This window comes from Thunnus thynnus, chromosome 3 (assembly GCF_963924715.1).
Source record: "Thunnus thynnus chromosome 3, fThuThy2.1, whole genome shotgun sequence".
NCBI lineage: Eukaryota > Metazoa > Chordata > Actinopteri > Scombriformes > Scombridae > Thunnus > Thunnus thynnus.
The window spans coordinates 15,178,247-15,202,640 of NC_089519.1; the positions used below are offsets into that span (position 1 = coordinate 15,178,247).

At 41.7% G+C, this 24,394-nt stretch overlaps 1 protein-coding gene across 1 annotated transcript in view; it reads right to left on the reverse strand.

The window, feature by feature from the left end:
• LOC137179606 (microtubule-associated tumor suppressor 1 homolog A-like) overlaps positions 1-24,388 on the reverse strand; it is a 41,072-nt gene extending 16,684 nt beyond the window's left edge. Inside the window, exons 1-5 of the mRNA XM_067584414.1 lie at positions 24,296-24,388; positions 19,334-19,555; positions 14,829-15,077; positions 13,313-13,480; positions 87-205 (exon numbers count right to left, since the gene is read on the reverse strand). Coding sequence (XP_067440515.1) covers positions 87-205; positions 13,313-13,480; positions 14,829-14,874 — 333 coding nt within the window. The 5' untranslated portion in view covers positions 14,875-15,077; positions 19,334-19,555; positions 24,296-24,388. The remainder of the gene's footprint in view (positions 1-86; positions 206-13,312; positions 13,481-14,828; positions 15,078-19,333; positions 19,556-24,295) is intronic.
• Positions 24,389-24,394: the final 6 nt, after the last annotated feature.

The following is a 24,394-nucleotide window of genomic DNA, read 5'->3' on the forward strand; positions in this document are numbered from 1 at the left end:
AGACAGTAAACACTGATGTTGTGTCTTACCCATGATGGAGCTGAATTAGCATCTTAAAGCTAAAAAACTAAAAGAAGAGGACATACCAGGTCTGGTGGAGGTTGCTGCTGGTTCTGGTTGTTTCCTCCTGCAGGTGCTGATAGCTGTGAGCTGCTGTTGCAGTTTGTGGATCTTGCCGGTGCCTCCCGGGGCTTGTTTTTGTCCACTGCAAGAGAACAGCGTCCACTTAGTGTGTGGGTAGCGGGTACAACATTCAACATGGTGTCCACACACTCCCCACACACAAAAAATACACTCATCCCATTAACAAATTGTAAAGTACACACAACAGCAGGGTCACGACATGAAACTACACTTGTTCATCCTCTGAATAAAATAACAAACAGAAGCAATGTGAGTAAAAAGAAGAAACAGAAGAAAGGATGTGAACACAAACACACACAATATCAGTCAGTTTGGGGTCTGGACTCAACCATCACAACATCCAAAACACAGAAAACACACACACATACACACTCGCTCTCATCTGGTAAATGAGAATACGCCCTACTGACTGTTCTATGCTGAGACAGATGCATCATGGGATTTCTGTGGTAATGATGGCCAGTCTGTGTGTGTGTGTGTGTGTGTGTGTGTGTGTGATAGGTCCTTGGTGTGCATTAAGGAGTGCATTACCAGAGACAGAGCAATTAGAGAGAGAGAGAGAAAGTGAGCGAGACAGAGAACACACATCCTCTGCTTCACTGTTGTTTCTTCCAGTTCGTCTTTCCCTGCAGTCCATCTCATTACACTGCATCTCTCTCTCCCTCCCTCTCTCTCTCTCTCTCTACACTACCTTTCCCTCCATTCTTACATCTTTTATATGTTGGCTCCACAGGCTCCAGAGTGGTTCCCTGACTAGAAATAAAGCTCACTGTACTTCATAAATATTCGTAAATAAACCTTAACACAGTCATCAGCACCACTACCACCACTGTCACTTATCACAGATTTGACAGATGTCACTGACTGAAAATCAACAAAAATCACATCTCAGTTCATTTGGAGCTCCAAGGACATCTGACAGGCTCTGCTCAACCACTGACAGTGGGGCCTCCAGACAAAAAGTGAGGTGCAAAAAGCCTGTAAATAATTCAGAATTAACAATGGATTTTTGTATGAAGTCGAACAGTTTTTGCAGGTTGTGCAGAAGTGCAGTCACTGGACAAGTAAAGCAGTGCAGCCTGCAGGACCATGAGTGCTGTGTTGTCATCTGCTATATGATGCTTTGAAGATGCAGATTATTTCTGAGGCATCGCTCTAATGAGTTGAAATTCTCATTCTCTAATTTTACTTTCATCAAGAGTCAAATTCAGTCTGTCTCAAACCAGAAGCTCATCTATGGCGATGTGAGATTTCATCACAATGCACAGCACTGGAGAGGGTCAAGTCACAATCGGTCCTCATTCATACCATTTGAAAACCTCATCCAAATTGTAATTCACATTTCCTGAACTGGAACTGTAGCTAGCACTAATGCTCAGACCTGCTCAACAAGGGTTACGCAGTGGCTTCCTCACAGATACTGCCACCTACTGGCAGACACCAAGCAGAACATGCTGCTTTCTATCAGCCTGTTGATCAACCAGAGTGAAGAACAAGAAAGGACGAAAATAATTAAAATGGATCGGACCGCTGTGCACCTCAGTGTGAGAGGAGAAAATCATTAGTGCGCACTGACATTTGAGCAACAGCTGAATTGAATGCTGTCAAACACTGACTCACTTTAATCAATGAGTCATCCTCAGCAGCATCTAATGACAGAAGCAAACACCCTGATCGCTCCACGGTACAACCTGCTGCTGCTGTCAGTCCTACACTGAAGGGCCGCAGGAGACAAGACGCTTCCTCAGAGTGTTTGTACAAAATGCTTCATCAGTTCAGTTTGAAAACAACCCCCTGGTTTGCTGGATCAGCTACTGATTCATCACTTAAACAGCGCGCTAGGTTCAGTTTATCCTGATGGATATTCAGATCTGACATGACATGACATGACACTTGGCCAAAAGTCACTTGACACCTGGACAGAAACATAGACCTAACTTGAGTTCACACAAATCTCATCCAGGCTCATTAAGATAATCTGTAAACAGACTCCAGTATGACCAGTTATGAACACTGATATGTGACAATGATTACAGCAAGTTGGTGAGCGTGAGAGATATAACACACTGTCACTGTATTTCCTCCTCTAATTAAAGAAATTAAAAAACTGACGGTGTACACGTGTGCACACACACACACACACAGAGCTATGCTTTCATGTTCATTTTGCGCTTGCATTCCTTGTGTCTTCAATTAAAAGTTGCAGAAAAAAAGGAAGCTGAATGAAATTAATTTAATGTCCATTCTACACTTCGGGCTAAATTACTGTTAAGGAGAAACATGTGTGTCAACCAATGCAAATTCCATTTTTAAGCATGGGAATTAGCTGTTGAGGACACTCAGGGAGGCTACATGTTCACTTCAACCAAGATGATAAAAATGTAATTTCCCATTTGATTTGTATTCTATTTCAAAACTCAATTCTGTTAAATAACTGCGAGGGAGTTGCTGCTGCTAATTGACAGCAACCAGCAACACATCTCATCTGGAGTGTTTGTCTGGTGTTGAAAATGTGCAGGTAAAATAACAGCTTGTTGTTGTTGTTGTTGCTCATGGTCTGTTTGAGTGTTGGGTGATGCAGGTGTGTACCTGGAGTCTGCCAGGCAGTCATGCAGAGCTGCTGAGCCCAGACTGAGAGAGAAACAAGACTGTTAGCATGCACGTCACGTTAGAGGAGTAAAGGAGAGAGTCTCCTTCAGTACACAGTGAGATGACCTGCGTAACATATGATACCTTAAGAGACTGTATCATTGTGGGCCTCATAGTTAATGCTGGCTGTATATTCAGCAGTCCAATAATTGAATGTAGAGACCATCTGAAATAGTTTAAATTATTCATAAGAATGAAAACATTTCATATATTTCTTATTTGTTATGCAGTGTATGGCAGCTGTTTTTATTTTCAGCTCTACATCACTTATGATAAGTATCATTATTACGTCAGTCATCCTGTGTACCAATCTCATGATCACTCAATAGGAATCCTGCTGTATACTGAATCATTGAGGGAAAACCAGTCAGGGGTTGGTTGGTTGGTTGAGTGAAGGAATAAAAGGTCATGTGGAGGAGGAGTGGGGGCTTTGACTCAAGAGGTTGAAAAAGCAAAGCGAATGAGCCGTTTCTTCATCAGAGCATCCTGAAACAGTCCACAGAGCTTCCTGAACAAGCTTCCTTCACTTTTCATGTGTGTAATAATGTAAACCACACATAAGAATAATACATGTTGTGTGATGAGGACACAGATACCAAAAATCCTGAATCTGTAAAACCTGCCTCCCAAAAGTAGAATAGGCTCTTGGCAACATCAAGGTTTAATTAGATTAAGAAATTTTGTGGGTCCATCTTTAATAAGCCCCGTCATTAACGCAGCCTCAGACAAATCCTCTGTCAACAGAGCCGGTGCAGGCCGAAAAACTGTGAGCTTACTGTACCCGCCATGTGGTGCTGGCCAAATCAAACACCGCCGCTTCAGAGACAGATTAGCGCTGGATTACTCGGTATGTGTGTTTGCAGGACAAAAAAGTGTGTCAGCCTCACAGAGAGAGCAGGAAAAACAGGGACAGCAACACATACGCTCCAGGTAGTTGTGGCGATCCTAATCTCCTTAACCTGCTGCATTCAGATTACTCAAATGACAAAAATATAATCTAATCTGAAGGATCTGAAAAAGAAGATTCCAATAGAGGCTGGATTAGATTAGGTTCTGTCTGTGGAGAAGGTGATTTCAAACTGATTTACAGAGCTTAAATTGGCATCCTATAAATCAATCACAGGCATCTAGAACTACACTAAAACTGTTATAAGTAAGATGATAAAAAAAAACTAAATATGTAAGCATGCAGATGTTTATAAGGAGGGACAGTGTGTTTCTGTGCCCTCTAGTGGTTGGGCTCATACTAGACAAGACCATTTTAATAACAATCTCAAATTCATTCCAGCACACTTCTTGTAATCTTTGCAGAAATCTTTTATATTATTTTGTTTGTACATTTGGAACTACACAAAGCCATACAAAAGGCTGCAGACAAACACTGTTCTGAAACTACACAATATAATCTGACAGTGACTCCAACAACAGCAGGAAGACCTGTGAATAAACATGCACTGATTTGTGGGTTTATGATGAGATGTAAGGAGAGGAGAGAGTCTTTACTGTACCAAATATGTCTAGTGATGGTGGCTGCTTGAGGAACTGTGCAACTGTGCAACTGATGAAGACCAAATCAAACTGACAGCAGGACTGGCAATCAAGAGTTTGTCATGATTAGATTGATAGATTTCATTGTCTCTACGCTACGAGATTCAGTTACAGATTGTTCCCACGTGTTGCCTTGGGAACAATCGTGCAGAGCAGTCACTGTTCACAAGTGTGTGTCCACTATATGACCCTGTTTACATGCAAACTAGACCATCTGGTTACCTAGCAACAACCTGTGATCATTTTTGTCACCCGGTCACTCGTGTCATCCAGCATGATCACAGAGAGACAGACTGCTTGACGTTTTTACTCTCGGTGCACGCTGGTCTCAGTAGAACTGTGAGAAAACTGTTTTTCTCAGTTCCACAAAAAGATGTTGAATAGAGTAGAAACAGAAAAAGCTCAGTAGGGGCAGAGACATATAAACTGTGTGACAATAGTTCATCCAAATATATTTATGCATATTAGCATGTACTGAATTTTTAAAAAGCTGCACTATATTATCTGCATAATAAACTGTTACATGTCTAACATCACTAGTGGTGCAGTAAGGTCTTTCAATTGATTTTTTACATTTTTGACCACCATGGAATGGAAAACATTACCAGAATCCAAACAACACTATTCACTAACTAACACTGTTGGAGAAACAACTAATTAGCATTTTATTTTTGGCAACATTTCAAAGGTTTGCTTCAAATTGACTTGGCAGTTGGATAGAAATGCAGCCAATGGCTCTGCATGACCTTATGTATGGGTAACACTGCTGTGGAGAATATCTAACCAGTCAGGCTGGGATTGTAAGGCTACAACCAAACTCTGGATGGTTATCATCATATAGGTGAGCCAAACCACTTCAGTGGCAAGACATCCCACTGAGAAAAACTGAAGTATATTTAAAATTCACAAACCACATGCTGAGTAAAAAAAAAAAGGACTGAAATAGAAATTCTGTATGAAAATGATACCCTGCTCCTCATTAAAGAGGTTCAACAACCACAGTGACATTAATGCACAGATAATTTAAACCACTTCAACCGCTGGCTGTTTTTGAGTGAAACATAAAGCATTTTTGGTCCCAGAGGCAGACACTGTGTTAAACAACTGTTACTCATTTTATATGAGGTTTCTAGATCAAATGCAGCTCCAGATGTGGACGAAAAAGATAAACTGCACATTATTGCCCCTGATATTCTTCAAAGAGAACATCTCTACCTAGTTTTACAATTAGAGAACACTGCAGCTGAAATCTACTGTAGACCTCTGCTGAGCCTGGAAAATATTCCAGTCCAGCAGATACATCCTCTAATACCCTCATCTGCCACCACATTAGGAAAAAAAAAGCAACCTCCACATCAGATTAAAGCTTGCACGATTGGACAGCCTTAGCTGAACCACTGTGCAGTGTGCACACGTGTCTCTGCAGAGTGTGTGCGCACACGCACATGTGGTGACTAAAGCCTGCTCTAACCTACATTTGAGGGCGATGGCAGGCAGCAGCGGGGAAGTGGGTCTGTGGAGCTCAGACTGAGAAAACATACTGCAGCCAAACACGTGCTGCTGGGATCAGATGGGCTGGTAAGAATACACACAGCGCAACTCAGAAAGAAACAGCGTGATGGTGATGCGGTTGAGCAGGAATATTTACCAAAGAACAGGGAAGAACATGTTCTTATGAGCAAAAACTTCAAATTAGAAAATACTGGCTGCAGAACATGAGCTGATTAGTAGATAATTTGCTGCTGAGCATGAAAAAACATGCAGACAATTTTCCAGCAGAGAGTAAATGGATCAAGACGATTTGCCAAGATGATGAAGGAATTAGTGTGCAATTTAGCCAAGACACATGAAAGAAATTTATGTGTCAGAGTAAGCCTAGTGGCCTAATGATACTGGCAAACATACAAGTCAAAACCATGTGAAGCTGATGAAGTTAAACTGGGCAAATCTGCCATTAGCTTCTTTGCTCCCTGTAAACAAAGCAAAAATGCATAAATGTTCAACTCTCTGGTGTCTTTGGAGGATTATCTAATCTCTGCCCATTTACAGCTGCTCCTCTTTTAATCAATTTCATATGCACATCCCACATGTGATTACTTTGTATTCTGTATTTTCACTAAACAGAATTCTGATTAGAAACGCCTGGCAGTGGATCATGTTTTTGACTCTGACATGACCACGTGCACGCTTTAAAAAAAAAAGAGCAGCTTTATTGATTTAGTCAAATATTTTGCTCTAGTTGACTTACCACTGCCTTATTTTCTGTTCAGCTGAGATTACAGAAGAGATTTAAAACAGTCAAAGCAATGCTAACACTGAGCACTGTTGTGTCTTGTTAGCTTGGCAGGCTAAGTTCAATGACAGTTGTTCACAATGACATCCTCTCTGTCTCACTGATTTTTCTTATCACATAGCACTAATGCCACAAACAACTGTTCACAGGATGCTCTGCAGCTCCTTTTTTTTTACATTATAACAGAAGAAACACCATTAACAGTGAGTAAAGATTCTCTGCCATGTTAGTCAGAAGACACAAGCCTTCCACAAATAGAGAGCACCCTTTTAATGGTTGAATAAGTAAAAGCCAGATGCGTCCTTGGCTATTTCTGGTTTGTGTATGTGTGTGTGAGTCACGTGGTTGGTGCCCCTCTAGGCGTGGGTATCGCAGCTAAAAGGAGCCGGTAGTCATGGCTATTCATCACGCCACTGCTGAAGCACTCGTGCAGAAAGCTTCCACACACACACACGCACGCACAGACTCATGTGCACACACACACACTAGTGTTAAGATATCTGACGGCCCTATTGTAACCCTATACATCCATGGCGGCTGTGGTAGCCGGCGTACACAACACTGAAAGCCCCACAGCGGAGGAGAGACGGAGGCAACAATGGCTGCCAACGCCATGCGGGAAACAGAAGGAGTTGAGGGAGGAGGGGGGGGGGGGAGAGGGTGAAGTGGCCTTTGAGGCTGATCTGGAGTCAGGTTTGGTATGCCATGACTAGAGATTAAACAAAAAAAAAAAAAAAAAGGCTGATCGCTACAAAATAATCAAAGGCAACTTCACCCGTCAGACAAGCGGAAAAAGAGGTAGACGGAGCATAAAGGAAGAAGTAATATGGAAAAAGGTGATTGGCAGACAATATACATAAAATAAATGTTTTATTATGGTAAGGCAGCTGGGTGTTTTTTTGGGTATACCTGCTAATGATGCTACATTAGCTTCAAGACATTTGAAAATCATTTAGTACGGGAAGCTAATGAAGGGGAAGTAGCAAACATTATGCTAGTCTTCAACTAGTAAACATTATGCTAGCTGAAGACTAGCAAAGCACTCTAGCTGCTTTGCTAGGGTGTGGTAGCATCCCATTTAAACCCAACCCCGCCATGTGTATCTACGGTGGATGAAAGAAAAAGGTGCTGGATATCAGTTTCAGGCCTGAAACTCCATAACAGCACATGGCAAAGAGGAGGGGGGGGGTGATGAGAAATGGATGGACAGATGGATGGATGGATGGATGAGCAGGTTAGTGTAGAAGTGTGAAAAATCAGAACTTTTTTCTGATTTCTAAAAGGGGTCACAGATGGTTTGGAGGTTCATGACACACTGCAGTGATCAATGAATTGCTGGATGGTGAGATGATGGGCCAACATGGAGGACAGCGGCGTCTCAAAACCTGCGTGGAAGACCACAGTGTTCTTCCTGCATCCCGACAGCAGCTGAAGATTTCGGAAAAGTCCTTTGGCCGTCAGCTTCACATGGAAGTTGGACAGCGATAATCTGGGAGACCATAACATCCTCTCTGCTTGTCCGCCAGTACTGACAATGTTCTTCAGTGGACGAAAAAGTCTTTGCTGTAAGACTTGGTTTCGGTCTGGTGTTAGGAGTCTGGATTGTCTTTTTGTGTAAGAGATCAAGTACGACTTTCAGCACTTTGTCTGCTCTTCTGGACTCTCAAAAAGTCCTCAGCTGCTGGAAATATTAACCTGGATCTTTCTGGTGTTGCCAGTTCCCGATGTTGCCCGTCTCTCCAGCGTACTGTTGTCACCTGTTTCAGGAAATTATTTCTTTTTGTTATTATAAAGCTATTTCCAATATATTCATGTCCGCAGGATCTCCCAGTGTAATTTTGTACTTGAATAGGATGAGATGCACGTCAAAATCTTCCTCTTTTCTTCTTTAAGTCTAGAAATGAGTGAAAATTATTCCACAGGAGAAAGAAAGAAAAGAGCTTGTAGAGAGATTGTTACTGCCATGTGGAGGTCAGGAAAAAGAATCAGATTTTGAATTTAAAGTGTAAACCTTTGACTTGGTTCAAAAGAAAACAGAAGCATTAAAAAACCAAGAGTGAAAAAAAGGGGGATTCCGTTAAGCTGCTAGTTCTCCATCGATTCAGAGTCGCAGAGTCACCACGGCAAAAACAAAAAAAAAAATCAAACAAACAGGAGAAATTGTTGCTGTAGCCCAGCCAATAAAAGAAGAAGAGAAAATGGCGCCAAAAAGCTGTGTGCTTCACTGTCGTCCAGGTGGTAGTGAATCATCCGGCGATAAAAGATGGAGAGAGAGAACGAGAAGGAATGAGAGAGGTAGTACTCGTGTGTGTGTGTGAGGGAGGGAGGGAGGAGAGAAAATCCTCAACGCTGCTGATGATTAGTAGTCCGTCTCTGCTGTTACACGCAAAACACACACTGATCTGTCCCACTGACACACACCACAAAGGTGTGTGTGTGTGTACTGTCACAGAAATGTGGCTCACAACACACACAAATACGCTTGATGGCTGGACAAAGACAAGCATCTACACACTCCCTCTATTTTACTGCTGTTTCTAAAGCTCTGTGAACCCAGCACACACACACACACACACACATACACAGAGAGGGAGGGATGCTGCAGGGGAGGAGGGGGAGGGGGAGTGGGTGGGATTTGAATAATCTCTCCACCACTCGCTCACTCTTTTCCTCCCCTCCTTGCTTCCTCGCTCGCTCCCTCCATCATTATTTTCTCTGGTCTCTCGCCCTCTCTAGGTTTCCGTTTGAATGAGAGAGCAACAGAGATGATGCATGTCAAGGTTAGATGTGATGAAAGGACCACGATGAAACAGAAACGCTGGAGAGACCAAGAAGGTGGGAGGAGCCCCTGCCTCTCTCTCTCTCTCCCTCTCTCTCTCTCACACACACAAACACACACACACACACACACACACACACACACATCTTCTCTCTTCATCTCTCAGTGGCAGGTGCCATATTAAGGCTATTCATGAAAAACCCAGACGCCTCGTGAAAAGACGCCTTTGTTTTACACCAACACACTTGCACTACACATGCAGCTCAGCTGTTTATTCACATTGAAAATTTAGTTGGGTTTTCAAAATGACAGTTATAAGCTGAAAGTCGAGGATAAAGTTTATAATCACCTTATAATGCTTTCAGATTGTTTTTGTTTGTTTTTGGACTGTCATTTGTCTTTTACTCTCCATATTTGCTGTAAATTAACAGGTAGTTACTTTTTTTTGCCCTTCACAACACTAACTTTATTGGGTCAACCTAGTTAAAACTAATGCCAGCTCTGAAATAAATACTCCTACATTTATGAAATGTTTTTGCAGAAATTACTTTCTACAAAAGAGAGATGCTAATTCAACTTATGCTGATTTTGGAGACTATAGTTTGTGGTGCTATTGAATTGTATTGCATACACTGAGAGGTTTCTAATATTTTGCCCACCCTATTTATATCAGGGTATATGAGGGTAGATAAAATATTAGAAACACCTCTCAGTATAACAATACAATTGAACACGAACTTCAGCATCAGAAATGACCATGAAGGATATAATGATCAGTATTTGCAGGAACTGTTTCAGAGGTGTTATTTCTAACTTCATGAAGGTAGGATATTCAGGGCTGTTTTATTAGACTGTATTAGTTTTAGCTACATGGACCTAAAACTGGCAACTGAGTGTATATTGAAGTTGTTACCAAGGATAGCCTGAAACAATCTGGTACACATGAAAACAATAAATCATACGATTACATTACTCTTAAAAGGTGCAGTTTGTAGTGTGTAGGAGAACCTACGGTGGCCATGAAGCTTGTGAGAAACATGAAAGGCCCTCTCTAGTGTCAGTGTTTGGTTTGTCTGTTCTGGGCTACTGTAGAAACATGGCGGCGCGACATAGCAGGCTCCGCCCCCTATGTAGATATAAAGTGCTCATTCTAAGCTAATGAAAACACAACGATTCTTATTTTCACAGGATTATACACTAATTAAAACATACTTATGAATATTATATTCCATTTCTGCCGAGTCCATTCCGGTAGATGCCACTAAATTCTACACACTGCGCCTTTAAGAGGAGAAAGCCTAACTTACAAAAAGTCTAAGTGGCCACTTGATGCAGTATGAAGAGCAGTAGAGTAACACTTGCCAAGAGCTTCCTCAATGTTCTTCTTCCAACAGACATTTAAAGTAGCAGCTTGTTTTCAGAGAGTGTTTTCTGAAGATCTGCAAGAGAACTGCAATGATCGAAATGAAAATAAACTTAACTGACTATGTTATTATCACCTGGGTATCCACAGATCTTATTCAAATACACTATGACACAATGAATTTCCATATTTGATATTGGGACTCTAAACAACATGTGCTTATTTCAAACTTGGCTCAGTAAAACCATCACATCATTATTGGATTACTATCACATGGTGTACTTTCCAGAAACAAGGTGGTCACTCAGACAAGACAGTTGGTCACTTACAGCTGCAGCTTGTAGCTTTGCACACTGGCAGCCCCACATGGCAGCAAGAGGTAAATGTAGCGCGGAGCCAGTAATCTTGTTTAGTTTGACTCGACTGGTGGGTATGACACGCTTTTCTTTACTGCAGCTCTACTCTGTGATTGAAGTTGATAAGATGGTTGCATTTTTACACTAAAATCTTGCCTGCAGCAGCTTTAATTGGCTTAAATCTCACCCTGTACAGTGCATACAATACAAATGAAAGAAATGACTCTACAACTTCAAATCAGACTTCAAAAATTACAAAATTACAACTCAGCCATGACACATAAATAGTCCCCTGAGAGCACAAGACATGGACAATAAAACCTGAGCGCTATGTGTGTGTGTGTGTGTGTGTGTGTGTGTGTGTGTGTGTGTAAGCCAGAATCAATAAAGTCCATGTTCAATAGAGACAAAAAGAGCTAAAGACAGCCACTGAGAGCTTTAAAAGCCCGCGCTGCTAACCACTGTCGCCTGAGGGCTGCTGTGGTGTGTGTGAATGAGAGAGAGAGAGGTGTATGAATCAAATGCATGTGTGGGGCTGCCTTCTTCTGTGTGTGTGTGTGTGTGTGTGTGTGTGTGTGTGTGTGTGTGTGTGTGTGGCGGTTAAGCCATCACGAGGGTGACAGCATGTCTGTGACTAGCGGCTCCCCACAGGCCACAGAGGGACTTCCAGGACCGGCCACAGAGGGGAGGCAGCCAGGCGCCCGGGCCCAGACCAGAGCCACCACATTTGGGAAGGCTGCAACCACAGGCCCCGGCTTCACAAGGCCCGCATGGAGGAAACCAGCAGTACTTACAGGCTCTATAACGACCAGCGCATTTCACACACCAACATTAAGACATCGTCTGTAATGTCACATATTTTATGTCTGCTACTTGCATTACTTGTTGAAACACTGTCTTGATATCAAATAAAATTTGCTTCTAGAGCTGCTTTAACATTTGAAATGACACGACATCAAAAGTATGAAATGTTGAACTTGGTCATTTCCTGCACATTACTGTGGGTCAAATGTCCACTTGGGAAATTCAAACAGTAAACAAGTGTTTTCGGCACACTTAAGATTTAATCCAATTTAAGTATTGCTGAGATGCAAACCTGGTTCCACTCTAAATTCAAAGATCAAGTGTGTGTGTGTGTGTGTGTGTGTGTGTGTGTGTGTGTGTGTCTGTGTGTGTGTGTCTGTGTGTGTGTGTCATGATCGGTAATTACAGAGACTGCAGAGGGATGATGATTATGTTTGTATAAGCTTCCAGGGTGTGAGTTGTAGTCAGTTAGTCCAAATGTGTGTGCAGAACAATAAACATCCAGCAGTGTGGTTGAGGATTAATAGCACAATCTCAAGTGATCTCAATTTTGCTCATTCAAACTGATACACACACACACACACACACACACACACACACACAGATTAAAAGGTGTTAAAAAGTTGTGACGGCACAGCTAGTGACTGCTCACACCAGACTTGTCTTGCATATGGTCAACCAAATAAAAATGGTTGCTAACAAATGAGTCAGACACCGTGGTGAAACTGTTAACCCTAAAGCTTTTCAACACTTGCATGTCAAGGACATGAGTTGCCGTCTTTTCATGTGAGCTTCAGGACTGATAGTCCATAATGTGAAACTAGCACACACCCTCAAGCAAATATGTTACAATTATTTTACAGTGTTGCTTTAAAATAAACCTCTAATATCAGGCGGACTAATTACATATTTATTGCAGAATTGATCAATAAAGGTCATCTATGAGAAGCCCTTAGCCAGAAGATGAAGGCATCGGATTTCTAAGAGCCATATCATTTGAACTCTTATATGAGGTCACAGCCAAAGCCAGTGCTAGTGCCAAATGAACAGAGGGCAGACAGTTAACAGCAACATGTTCACATTTGGTACAGAACATAGAGCTGTTCTGTCAAAACACAGAATAACAGAAAAAATAAGTTAACAGCTAACTGGTGACCTCCTTTCAACACTTTCATGGTGCACATCAACACAGACACAAAACACGCACAGTAGCTGTGATATCTGGATGTTTGCCATTGTAGCTACTGCCAAACCTCCTGGGATTAATGCGGTTTAGACACACCTGCAGCCTTTTACACACAAACATCTCTCCTTGCCAACACAAACAGGTAACAGGACTCACAAACCCTTACAAACAGCCTCTCACGCTTCCTCACCTGAGTTGTTCAGTCGACTGAGTCTCGCTGAGCCGCTTCTTTGCAAGGGATACTGGGACGCCTGCTTTATCAGCCCCTGATTGGCAGCAGAAGTTGTCTTTGCTGCTGTTTGATTGGCGGCTGCTGTCTTGGCTGTGATGTGGCTGGTGACCGACGGGGCCTTCAAACCTGTGGAGAGGATGCAGAAGAAGTCAAAGCCCATGGCAGACGCTTGTGTTTCCCTCACAGGGCCGGACGCTGGTGCGCGAACGTTGACCTGTCGCAGTTAAGGCAGCTGGAATTGTGAAAGTAAGTCCACCTCAGTCACCCTGAGATATCAACAACTAAGATAGAAGCTGGATTACGACCAGGAAGTTGTTCTATCTTCAACCGTCTTCTTTTTGTTTTCCTTCAATCCTCACTCTTTAAATGTTAAACAGCTAACTGCTCAGCTGGAGTTATAATTTCTCTCACTCCCTCTCGGTTCTTTCTGTTCCCTGTGTAATAGGATCACATTATCCAATCCCTGACCCAGACGGGATAGACCGCTGAAACAGCTGTCTATTTGTTTGACGTTTCTCTCCTGTTGTGTGAAGAAAAGGGACTGAAGTAGTGTGTGTTACAAAGCCTTTACCTGCTGACTAGTATTTATTATAAGTAGAGGGGAAGTTGCAGAGTCGTTTGCACCTTTAACGCAGTCACACTCTCTTTCTCAGATTCAAAAATACACACATTTACTATACAAAGCATGCAAGAAAAACTACTTCAAACAAATCTATTCTTAATAGTTTTCATGGATTTTTAAGTCAATCTTAACTATATATATTCATTAAAAATACAGCAAAAATGTGAAAATGGGTTTTAATTGACATTTTCTTTAGAAATATGCATCTACACTGCATCCATCCTACAAAACCATTAGTACTTGGGTTCAGCTGTTCATTTACTTGTCTTGTTGATGATGTTATTCTGCCAAATAAAAGATATTTTCTTCTTTTTCCACTTCTCCCGTTGCTTTATTGGTTATTAGTTCTGCTCGGTGTGTTTTTAAAACAAACTGCAAACTTGCGGTATCGACAACGTCGCCCCGAATGGCAGGAAGTAAAATCTGCTGACAGTTAAATGTTGAAAAAGAGAACAACAACTTTTCTCAATGGAGTAACTGAAACACACAGAGTCCTTTGATGAACATGAAACAGTCTCTGTCTAAAATAAAAAAATGAATGTACAGCCCTGACATCAAAAACCCCATCTGATTCTCACTGAACAAGTAAAAACAATCATGGCTGATGAACGACCTGCTAATGAGAGTGAAACTGTGTCGCTGATTCATCTGCTAATGATCATGACAAAGAACTTTCCTCTTTCAATGCAACAACTAAGAGTGCTGATTACACTGTTCAATTACGTTGTGCATCAGACACATATTTGACTTTCATTAAACTGATCCGGTCCAGTCAGTATCACCACTCTCACATGTGACGCAGTTAATACATTTGTTTGGTATGAAAGGATTTGGGTACAGACACACTCTCACCTGTAGCCGTGGTCCTGGCTTGCAGTGACAGAGCTCTGCTCCGCATTGCAGGAGGCTTCGGAGCAGCAGTGACACCGTTGCTGTTAGCGCTAACTGCGTCACCGGGAGTACTGGTGGAGGGGGGAGCTGTGGCGCTTGAGCTGGTGAGCTTTGCCGCGCTCTGGCTGCCCGCGGGAAGAGTGATTCGGCTGGGCCGCTCGTCTGGCTTGGTCCCTGTTGGTGCTGGAGCTCCGAGAGATGATGGAGGGACTGAAGGAGAGAAGAAACGGGAGATATTAAAACACTAAGAATCATTTGTATGAATGGTAGGACAAAAAGTGGAAATGGAACGTTTTATGAACAGAGGAAACAAAATTCAGCAGACTCTGTAATCATGAACAAACCTTTACATTATTATCAAGCCCAAACTTCTCCCTAACTTACTTTACTGTTTACTGAACGGTAAACTGTGGTGATGTGTGTGGGAGTACGGACAGCAGTACTACACAGCAATATCAACCCCCACAGGGAATTTCTTTAATTAGGAAGAGATAAGATTAGGGGGCTGATTATGAAGCTCTTTAACGGCTGCCCTGCAACTTATCTGGTGGTAGTTTCGCCCCATTTGTACCAATGAGACCATAGGAATGAAAGCATGGGGGTTTTATCAGATGTCTGTGTGTGAGGTGTGTGTTTGTGTTGTTGTTGTTACTGTTGGGGCAGGGTGTTGAGCTGGTGTTGGGTGTTGAGTCATGACTACAGACATCAGTCATGTTAATCAGAGATTTTTGGGTAACATCAACATCACTACAGCTCACTTACTGTATCTCTTTTATCAAGTCAGATGAACCAGATAGAGTGTAAAAGCAATCGAAACATGTGACAGCATACATGTGGTTTTACACAGACCTCGGCAGTTTTCAGCTAACAAACAGCAGAAAGGAGTAAGTTCTGTTGTTGTGTGCTTTGGCAGCCTTCCTTGCAAGATTATTTTTACTTCTTTTTATTCTCTGCAATTATAAAAACTGATCCAGACTTGCAGAAACACAACAACAATGTTCATGTGGCACTGCATGACACAGAGGAGCAGATGAAGCCTGTGGAGAAGCCACAGAGGAAAATGTCATTTGTGTGAATATGTTCTATGTAAATCTGACCCTTTCCATACCAAAAAATAAAATACTGCTTAGTGTTTGCTGCCTGATTTTTTACTGTATTTAAGCCATAACTGGACACTAATACTGTATTTTCTACTGAAACCTATGTTAATAATTACACACAATATCCTTTGTCATCAACTGTTTAATCAATCTATGATCAACCAAACTGTTTTATATCAAAAGGTGGATGAAACTGGAGTCAACCTTTTTCTCAGAGACACAAAGTTGACTCACTAACCGTAAAATGAGAATCATTACTTTATGTGTTTATAAAATGGCAAAACACATACAAATCTAACTGTGTGGTGGTGTACTACACTGATGCTCCTCTCTGACGCAACTAAATACAGAACCTTCATATTACCATGGGAACTAGGCATCTCAAATGTAATCCGGTTACCATAACGACCGAGTGATCTCTAACCAGCACTGTAATGTGATGTGTGAGAAGGAGAGGAGAAAACCTGTGAGGCTGAAGTCTCAATTTTCTCTACATTTAACAAATGTTAAATGTTTCTGTGTGCCAAGTTATCTTAACTCAAGGTTCACTTACTAGCTTTTTTTCTGAGCCTTTGACTGCATCTCACAGACTTTAGTCAATGGTTCTTTTTTTGGGGGGGGGGGGTGAGGGGGGTTAGTAAGGGTTGGTTGAAACTATAAACAGCAAAGCAGAAAGGTCAAATGAGAAAATTGTGGAGATCTTTGCCACAGTGGAATGCAACAGAAGAAAAGCATTGAAAGGAACATTTTCCAATTCCTAAATATATACAAGCACATTTTAGAAATACTAAAACATGGGACTGTTAAAAAAAAAAAAAAAATCTCAGTACTTCTTTGTTGCACACTTTTGAAACATAACTTGCCACTTTTATTCATTTTTTCCACAGACCTTGCCTGGACTGTAGAGTGTAGAGTCATACTGGTGCTGGTTTCATTAGCTCTTATTTCTGTGCTTATAGTCTTCTAATACAAGTTAGACAGCGGCACAAAACTTACTTATCTTAATCTTAACCTTAAAAAGGTTAGCCACCAAAACATCTCCAGGCTCTCAAACAACTTACAGCTGTGTTGTCATGGTTACAGTAAAAGCAAATTCTGATTAATGAGCAGAGAATGGATGGATTTTTAATAATATTTTCCATTAAAATGTCCTTACAGCTTTTGTAATCACAGTGATTATCTGCTGGAGTGAACAGAGTTGAAAGCTGTAGTCCAAACAACCATGAATAATTTACCCAAAATACATAGCAAATTAGTCCTACTCAGGACAGTTTGCCACCCATGAACTCTTCTTCTATCTGAAGTTTGTCAGACCCACAGTCAAAGTCAAGAGCAGAAACTGGTCTAGTGTCTGTTGGTTTAAAACACTCTGCTTCTTCTACTAAAGATGTCTCTCTTTATGACTGAATCATTGGTGTTTTAACTGCCTGGCCTGTCTCACATTTTACACAATAGAGCGATTTCAAAAGGCTTGACTCACTGTAACATGTTTTCTTTATCCTTTGAAGGCAGACTTTAAGATTCCAGCCCTATGAGCTGACATTCAGAGCACCAAAAACCAGGTCTAACAGGTTGAGAAATAATCCCTCCCTCACACTGCCATGATGAGTCAGACTGTCCATATACAATTGATGGGTAATGATGTTGACGTGGATGATTGGCTTGGATGGTGTAGAAGGATGTTCCTATTGTTTAACCTGAGCTTGCGTGGTTTGTTTTTACATATTTTCATAAGATGTTTCATGTATTTTATTATGTTGTATCTGCGTTATGCTTAGTGTGTGTTTGGCTGCGAGACATGTTTCCCCTTTGGGAACAATAAAATTAGAGTTCAACATCATTGCACAGTGGTGAATCTGGAAACAGGCTCTATCTCTTTGGATCTGAAGGACTGAGACTAAAACCTGACACAGTAAGTCGCCAAACATCGTCTACATTTGGCTTTTATCTCCAGAATTAAGAAAATACACCAAACAATAAAAAGAGTCCAGGAATGTCGAGTACATCAGATATTAAGAGTTAGTGTAAGGTGGATTTGCCCTTGAAAGAATAGCGCTGCAGACAACGCACGTACACACACACACACCCCCACAGGACAAGCCGATGATGTACAATTATTTATCTTAACTGAATCTTAACTTAATCATGCACAAGCACATAAAACATATCCGAACTGTTCACTAGATAAAAAATGATAGCTACACTTAAAACACTAAAGCTCCGTCTTCGTCCTGAGTGTGCATAACACATACATACAGACCGTCTGTGCTCTGAATCCTGACCAGATGTGCTCTTTGACCTCCACAGAGGAAAGAGGGAATATTACTGTGCACATACATTCTCTCTTTCTCTCCCTCTCTCTCTCACACACACACACTCACTCACTCACTCCCAGAATCCCTGGGGCGAGCGGTGGTGATGACGGTGTGATCAGTGAGGGAGGAACTGATCGTATATTTCACTCTAACAGCCTGTTTGTACAAGAGTGTCAGTACACTTTTAGCTGCTGATTGTATATATTATAGGTGAGTGTGTGTGTGTATATAGTCCCATTTACACATGCGACCCTGAACTTATCTAGATATTACCCTGAGGAGCTGTATGTGAGAGCGAAAAATGTCCGAATCAGTTGGAAAGGACATTAAACAGACTTTAACCTGCCAGCTGCCTAGTATAAATTCCATGTAATGTCCGGCTGAGCCCATGTGTGAATACAGCAGGTCACTGTCCGAAGAATTCACAGCAAGCGAGTGTTGATGATGTTTCTATCAAACGACTGGCGTGAAACCAACCGGAAGAATACAAACATTCAAGCCTGTATATTGCTTTCCGCTTTTCCGTTAATATTGCGGATACGTTGAAGTACATGTAGTATTGATTCGTCCTTAGCCTCATCTGCCGTCTTCGATGTGTTGTAAACAAAACACTGATTTCATAGCATACTTTCTGAGTCGTGTCCTGCCTCCTGCACGCTCTACCCAGGCGCCACCCATCGCCTAAACCAAACAGAATATTTCCAGTAGGTGAGAACGCGTCTGACACGGACAATCTCCCGATGTGTGCTACTTGTGGGAAAGAGCAACTCCGGACAATGACTGATTCTCTTGCTAGTGAGTGAGAGAGAGAGAGAGAGTGTGTGTGTGTGTGTGTGTGTGTGTGAGAAACTCAAACTGTTAGTGGAAAGAGAAGGAAGTTAAGTCAGCACTGAGAGGGAAACCACACCAAAGAAAACTACCTCTGGAGATACAATGTGTGTACATTTCAGATGAGTTTTCTTACCCACCCGCACACGCACCCGCACACGCGCACACACACACACACACACACACACACACCCACACACACACACACACACACCATCGTCACCTTTGCTTGTGGCTCCATTGTTCTCGTTGCTTCCCAGAGACGAGGAGCTGAGGCTTGTGGGTAATCCTTTAACAGGAAGCTTTGACGCAGCGGGTGCAGCAGGTCGTCCCGCAGACCCTGATGGTGGCTGCTGATTGGCTGTCGATTTGGAGTTGGATGTTGCGGGGCCCGGGGCAGCCAATGCAGATGCTCGCTCTGTGGTGGTGCGAGGTTTAGGGATACCTGAAAGAGAGAGAGAGATAGAAAACCATGAATTGGCGTTATTCATCATTACAGGCCCAACACAGATTAACCATGAATTGGTGAGGATTATGGGTACTTTAGTTGTTAAGAAAATGTATGAGTGTGACAATTAAATGATTATTGTTCAACACAGATAGAAAACATCCACAATCATCAATGACAGCAGTCATAATATTAGGCCTTGGTCCTATTATATCTCTATAACAATTGTTTAAAAAAAAAAAAGAAAAAAAAAAAAAGCTGAATCTAGCCTTTCAGATGTGTCATTCATATTTCAAGGCAAACAAGACAACTTTAACCCAGCAAAATGCTAAATTTCCATCTATAACTCAAAGTCTTCAAAAAAATACTGAATGGGTCTTTTGTGGGTATCCAGAGAACTTAAGCAGCAGCAGAGACTGAAGTTCTTATGGAAATGTACAACACAACGTCTCAAACTCTCATCATTTTTGTGGACTGAATCACACATTCTTTCCTAAGAGCAAAGGAGAATTAATTCCCCCTGAGAGCCATGATGCCTTCCTCTTCACACCAAACCAGGGACATGAGATGCTAGGAAGTGAGTGAGAGAGTGTGTGTGTGTGTGTGTGTGTGTGTGTGTGTGTGTGTGTGTGTGTGTGAGAGTGAGAGAGAGAGAGTGTGTGTATGTATGTCAGTGAACGAGCCAGTGGGTTTGAGTGGGTGAGGTAAGGACAAAAGACTGCGACAAAAGAAAAAGGCAGAAAGAGACGAACAAAAGCGCGACAAACAAGACAAGAGATCTCTACTTCACTGTTAATAGATGAGAAAATAGTCAGTAAAATAATTCATGTGTCCATGATGCAGATCCACAATCTCCCACCTCTGAAGTGTGTTCAACTTTCTGACTTAAAGAAAAAGGATTTCGGTGTCTTCAAATTTCATTCGGGAATCATTCAGTATTCTGGGATAAACCTTATGAGCAGACACTGTGACACGTTACAGTTTAAGGACTAACTATCTTCACATAGGAACAGGACTTCAACAGTCGTCTGCAGTGACAGGACCCTAAATCACAGCTCTTCTATCTGAAGCATGAGAATAAATCTCATCTAATATTAGACATTTAGACTCTCCGTGCCTATTCTCAAAGTTGACGTGAGGCTGAAACTGTCCCTGCGCCTATTTAAACACACGGGCCTATGGACATACTGATGACTATACTGTATAAGGTGAGATATACAGTAAGTCATCCTCCCTCTCTTTGGATTTCAAGGGAGTCTCACTGTGTTGCAGAATCATTTTCTCCTAAATGGCACATTTACACATATTGATATTTTGTGCATATGCTGTAAATTCATTTAATTCATATATTTGTATTCAATACAGTCGCTTTTGTATGTTTAAAACTAAAACTGCTCTACTATTTCTATCTTATTTTTGTTGCTGCGCTATAACAACCTCATTTATCCACAGAGATTATTAAAGTTTCATTCAAAACTTCACAGACTTTCTCACAAACATTGGTCTTGTCTGGCAAAGATGGAGAGAGAGAGGGAGAGAGAGAGAGAGAGAGAGAGAGAAAGCCTCACAAAGAATTGCAAAAAAAAAAGGGTTGTTATAAAGAGAGGGAAAAGGGTTTACATGTGTTCACCACAATTACATTACCTCACATTAACAGACACACACACACACACAGAGTCTCTGTTGATGAAGGTAGAGCAGCAGTAAAACTTGTACTGCGACTGAAGCCAGCAGGAAACATCTGGCTTCGTTTGGTTTCAGTTCTGATGAAACGCCAGCCAGAGGAAAGCAGCTGGATTCTGTTACCTAAGAAATCAATGTTTGTTAAGAGCTGGCTCACTATAGATCTGCCTCGTGCTTACTGTTGATACACAAAAACACACATGTACACATAAAAAAAACACACTATTCAGGTCCTTTAAGTGACCTAATTAAATTAACCTCATTTTAACCATAAACTCAAGACCAAACTCTAACTTAGCACCTGAGTCTAAAGAATCAGCAGCTGAGCGACATTACAATGCGAGAAACCGAACATTTCTGCTTATTGTTTGTCTCCTGAGTTTATTTTTGAAACAGCGTAGCTCGTAAATGCTTCTAAACGGCCTCAAATGTCAGTTGCCCGAGCCGACGCAGGCACATAAACACAATAACGAGATTTTGATAATTCAAGTATGTCCTGCTCTCAACTGCATGACCCTGGCATACTTATGTAACTTCCACAAAAATATAAAAGGGAGCTAAATATTCACTGTGATGCTGCTACCATTATTGGTACAAACAACTATTTCATTCAACATTACAACACCAAGTTATCAATTCTATCATATTCAGAGAAGACTGTCATATTCCCATTATTCTGTGGTCTGTGGATCATAATAATTGGTTTGAGAATTCATTGGAGCAAATGCAAACTGCTTCGACATAAATACTGGTTATGTGCAGAGAGCCCAGTATTTGTATCTGTATTTGTTGAGGCAGCTAAATTATTTGTATTTGTATTCAAATAAAAGTCGAAAGATGCTTAAAAATCCTGTTATTATGCTTTTAAATTTAGAAAATTAAAGTCTTACAATAAGTCTTCATGAATAAACAACCTAGCAGGTGGATGCGTCTCCCCTTGTTGAGACCTGCTGATAGATGTAACAACAGAGCAGAGGAAGAAAGACTGAGACAGCGATGTAACCGACCTACGTGCTGGTATTTGACATGGGTGTTTTTTTCTTCCCGAAAACAAATCATTTTTAAAATATTTGTATTAAACAAATATTCGTAAAAAACCCACTATTTGCGCTTTGCCGAATAACGTATTTGTATTCGGGCACACCCCTAGTAAATACTCCTGCTCTGAGGATATCAGCCCCCTGCTTTCTAACAATATCATGTGCAACATGACTAGTGCTGCGTGTTGTTGTCACTCAACAGTTCACTGTTGTGGAGTACCTAACCACACTCAAACTCAAAAGTGAAAGCATGAATCAGCACAGTGAACAGGAGACACAACTATAAGGGTTAGGGTCCATGTGGTCAAACGGCAAACACCGAACTGTTCAAGTTAACTGCAAAGCGCGCATCTGCATCTCATCACTTGACAGATAAGTAAACCAACGAGATAATCTACTGTATTGGAAAGGGTTGTACTGCTAAAGCGAGACCTGACCCCAAACTGACCCCCTGATAAATGTGGGCTGGTCAGGTTGCCATCATTTTGGAGACTTTTCTTTATCTTACAAGGAGATTTAACTGTAAAGAGATTAAACCTGGAATGGAAAATATTTGTAAGTAATCTGGTCAGGACCAAATTCAAAATGGCCAAATGCTGAGACACACACACACACACACACACACACACACACACACACACACACATATATTCAAAAGAATCCATTGATGGCGATCTTAGTCTGAGGTCAAGAGGCATCCGTTTGTTCCTGTGTATCAGCAAAGAGGACAGACCGTCTTTTGTCCATCAGAATGTGACCTTTATGAGGAGAAAGATCTGGTTTGACACACACACATACATTTCACCCACAGACACACACAATATGCACATAAGTATTTTCCGCTATGTAAATGACACACTGCAGCTCAGTGATTATGAAAAACAAGGGTCAAGTTACACATGCACACACACACACACACACAAACACACAAACACAAGAGTGGAATTACAAGCCACTTGACACCAGACAGTGGACACCATGTTTAAGTTGAGTGTCTCAACAGTGTCTCATCACCAGCAGCACACACACACACACACACACACACACACATACACACACACAGAGTTAAGGCAACAATATCAGGATGTGACTGACATGACGCGAACAGTCCTCCCCATTTCACCATTCAATTCAAATCACTTTGCTGGTACACACACACACAATGCGACAGACAGGAAACAAACAGCAGCCTGAAATTCCCTGGAGAAAAAAAAAAGAGAAAAAGAGGAGAAAAACAAAAAGAGAGGATGACGGAGAAAAAGGGAAAAAAGCATGAAAGAGAAAAATGTTACCCATGTGTTCTTTAACTTCCTCTGAAGACAAACAGGGAAGTCGAGGGTACAATTAGTCTGCATACACACAAACACACACACACACACAAACAGAGTCCTAGTGTCCAGTTATAGTTGGTGAACTGCAGTATAAATGCAGACAGAGATTAAAGATAAAGATTTAAAGACAGAGAGTTCTGCTCTTATGCAACACTGCAGTTAAAACGCACATGAGCAGGAGGCGAACTTAATTCACCAGCTGCGCACACACACACACACACACACACTTACAGCAGACATTAACAGAACATGCCTGTCCGTCAGCAACTTGCTCACTGTATGTGACAAAGTGTGGAAATCGCACAACGGTGTGTGTGTGTTAGGGCCTGCCAAACAGTGTGTATGTGTGGTGTGGTGGTATGTGGAAGGCATTTTAACTCACAGCCCTGCCGTGTCAGCCTGCTCATTTCCTGAGTCTGCTGCAGAGACGAACCAGAATTTTTCTTCCATTACACACACACACACACATACACATACACACACACACCGACTGACACATGAGTCTGCATGCCTGGAAGGTAGAGAGAGAGTCTTCACATAGAAAAGCTGAGAAGTGTGTTGATGAGAAGTGCACGTGCAGCATGCTGTTGTGTGTTTATGTTTTAGGTTTCATGAAGTAAATGTGTGTGTGTACTGAAATAGTTCATGTTTGTGTGTCTCTACATAAAGACATGTTGACTCACCCTGGCTCTGATTTAGGCTCTGTCTCACTCTCGTTGGAGATCCACCCCCGGTGCTCTGTCCACCCTCTCCCAACTTGGAGACATCAGTCTGGGCTTGCC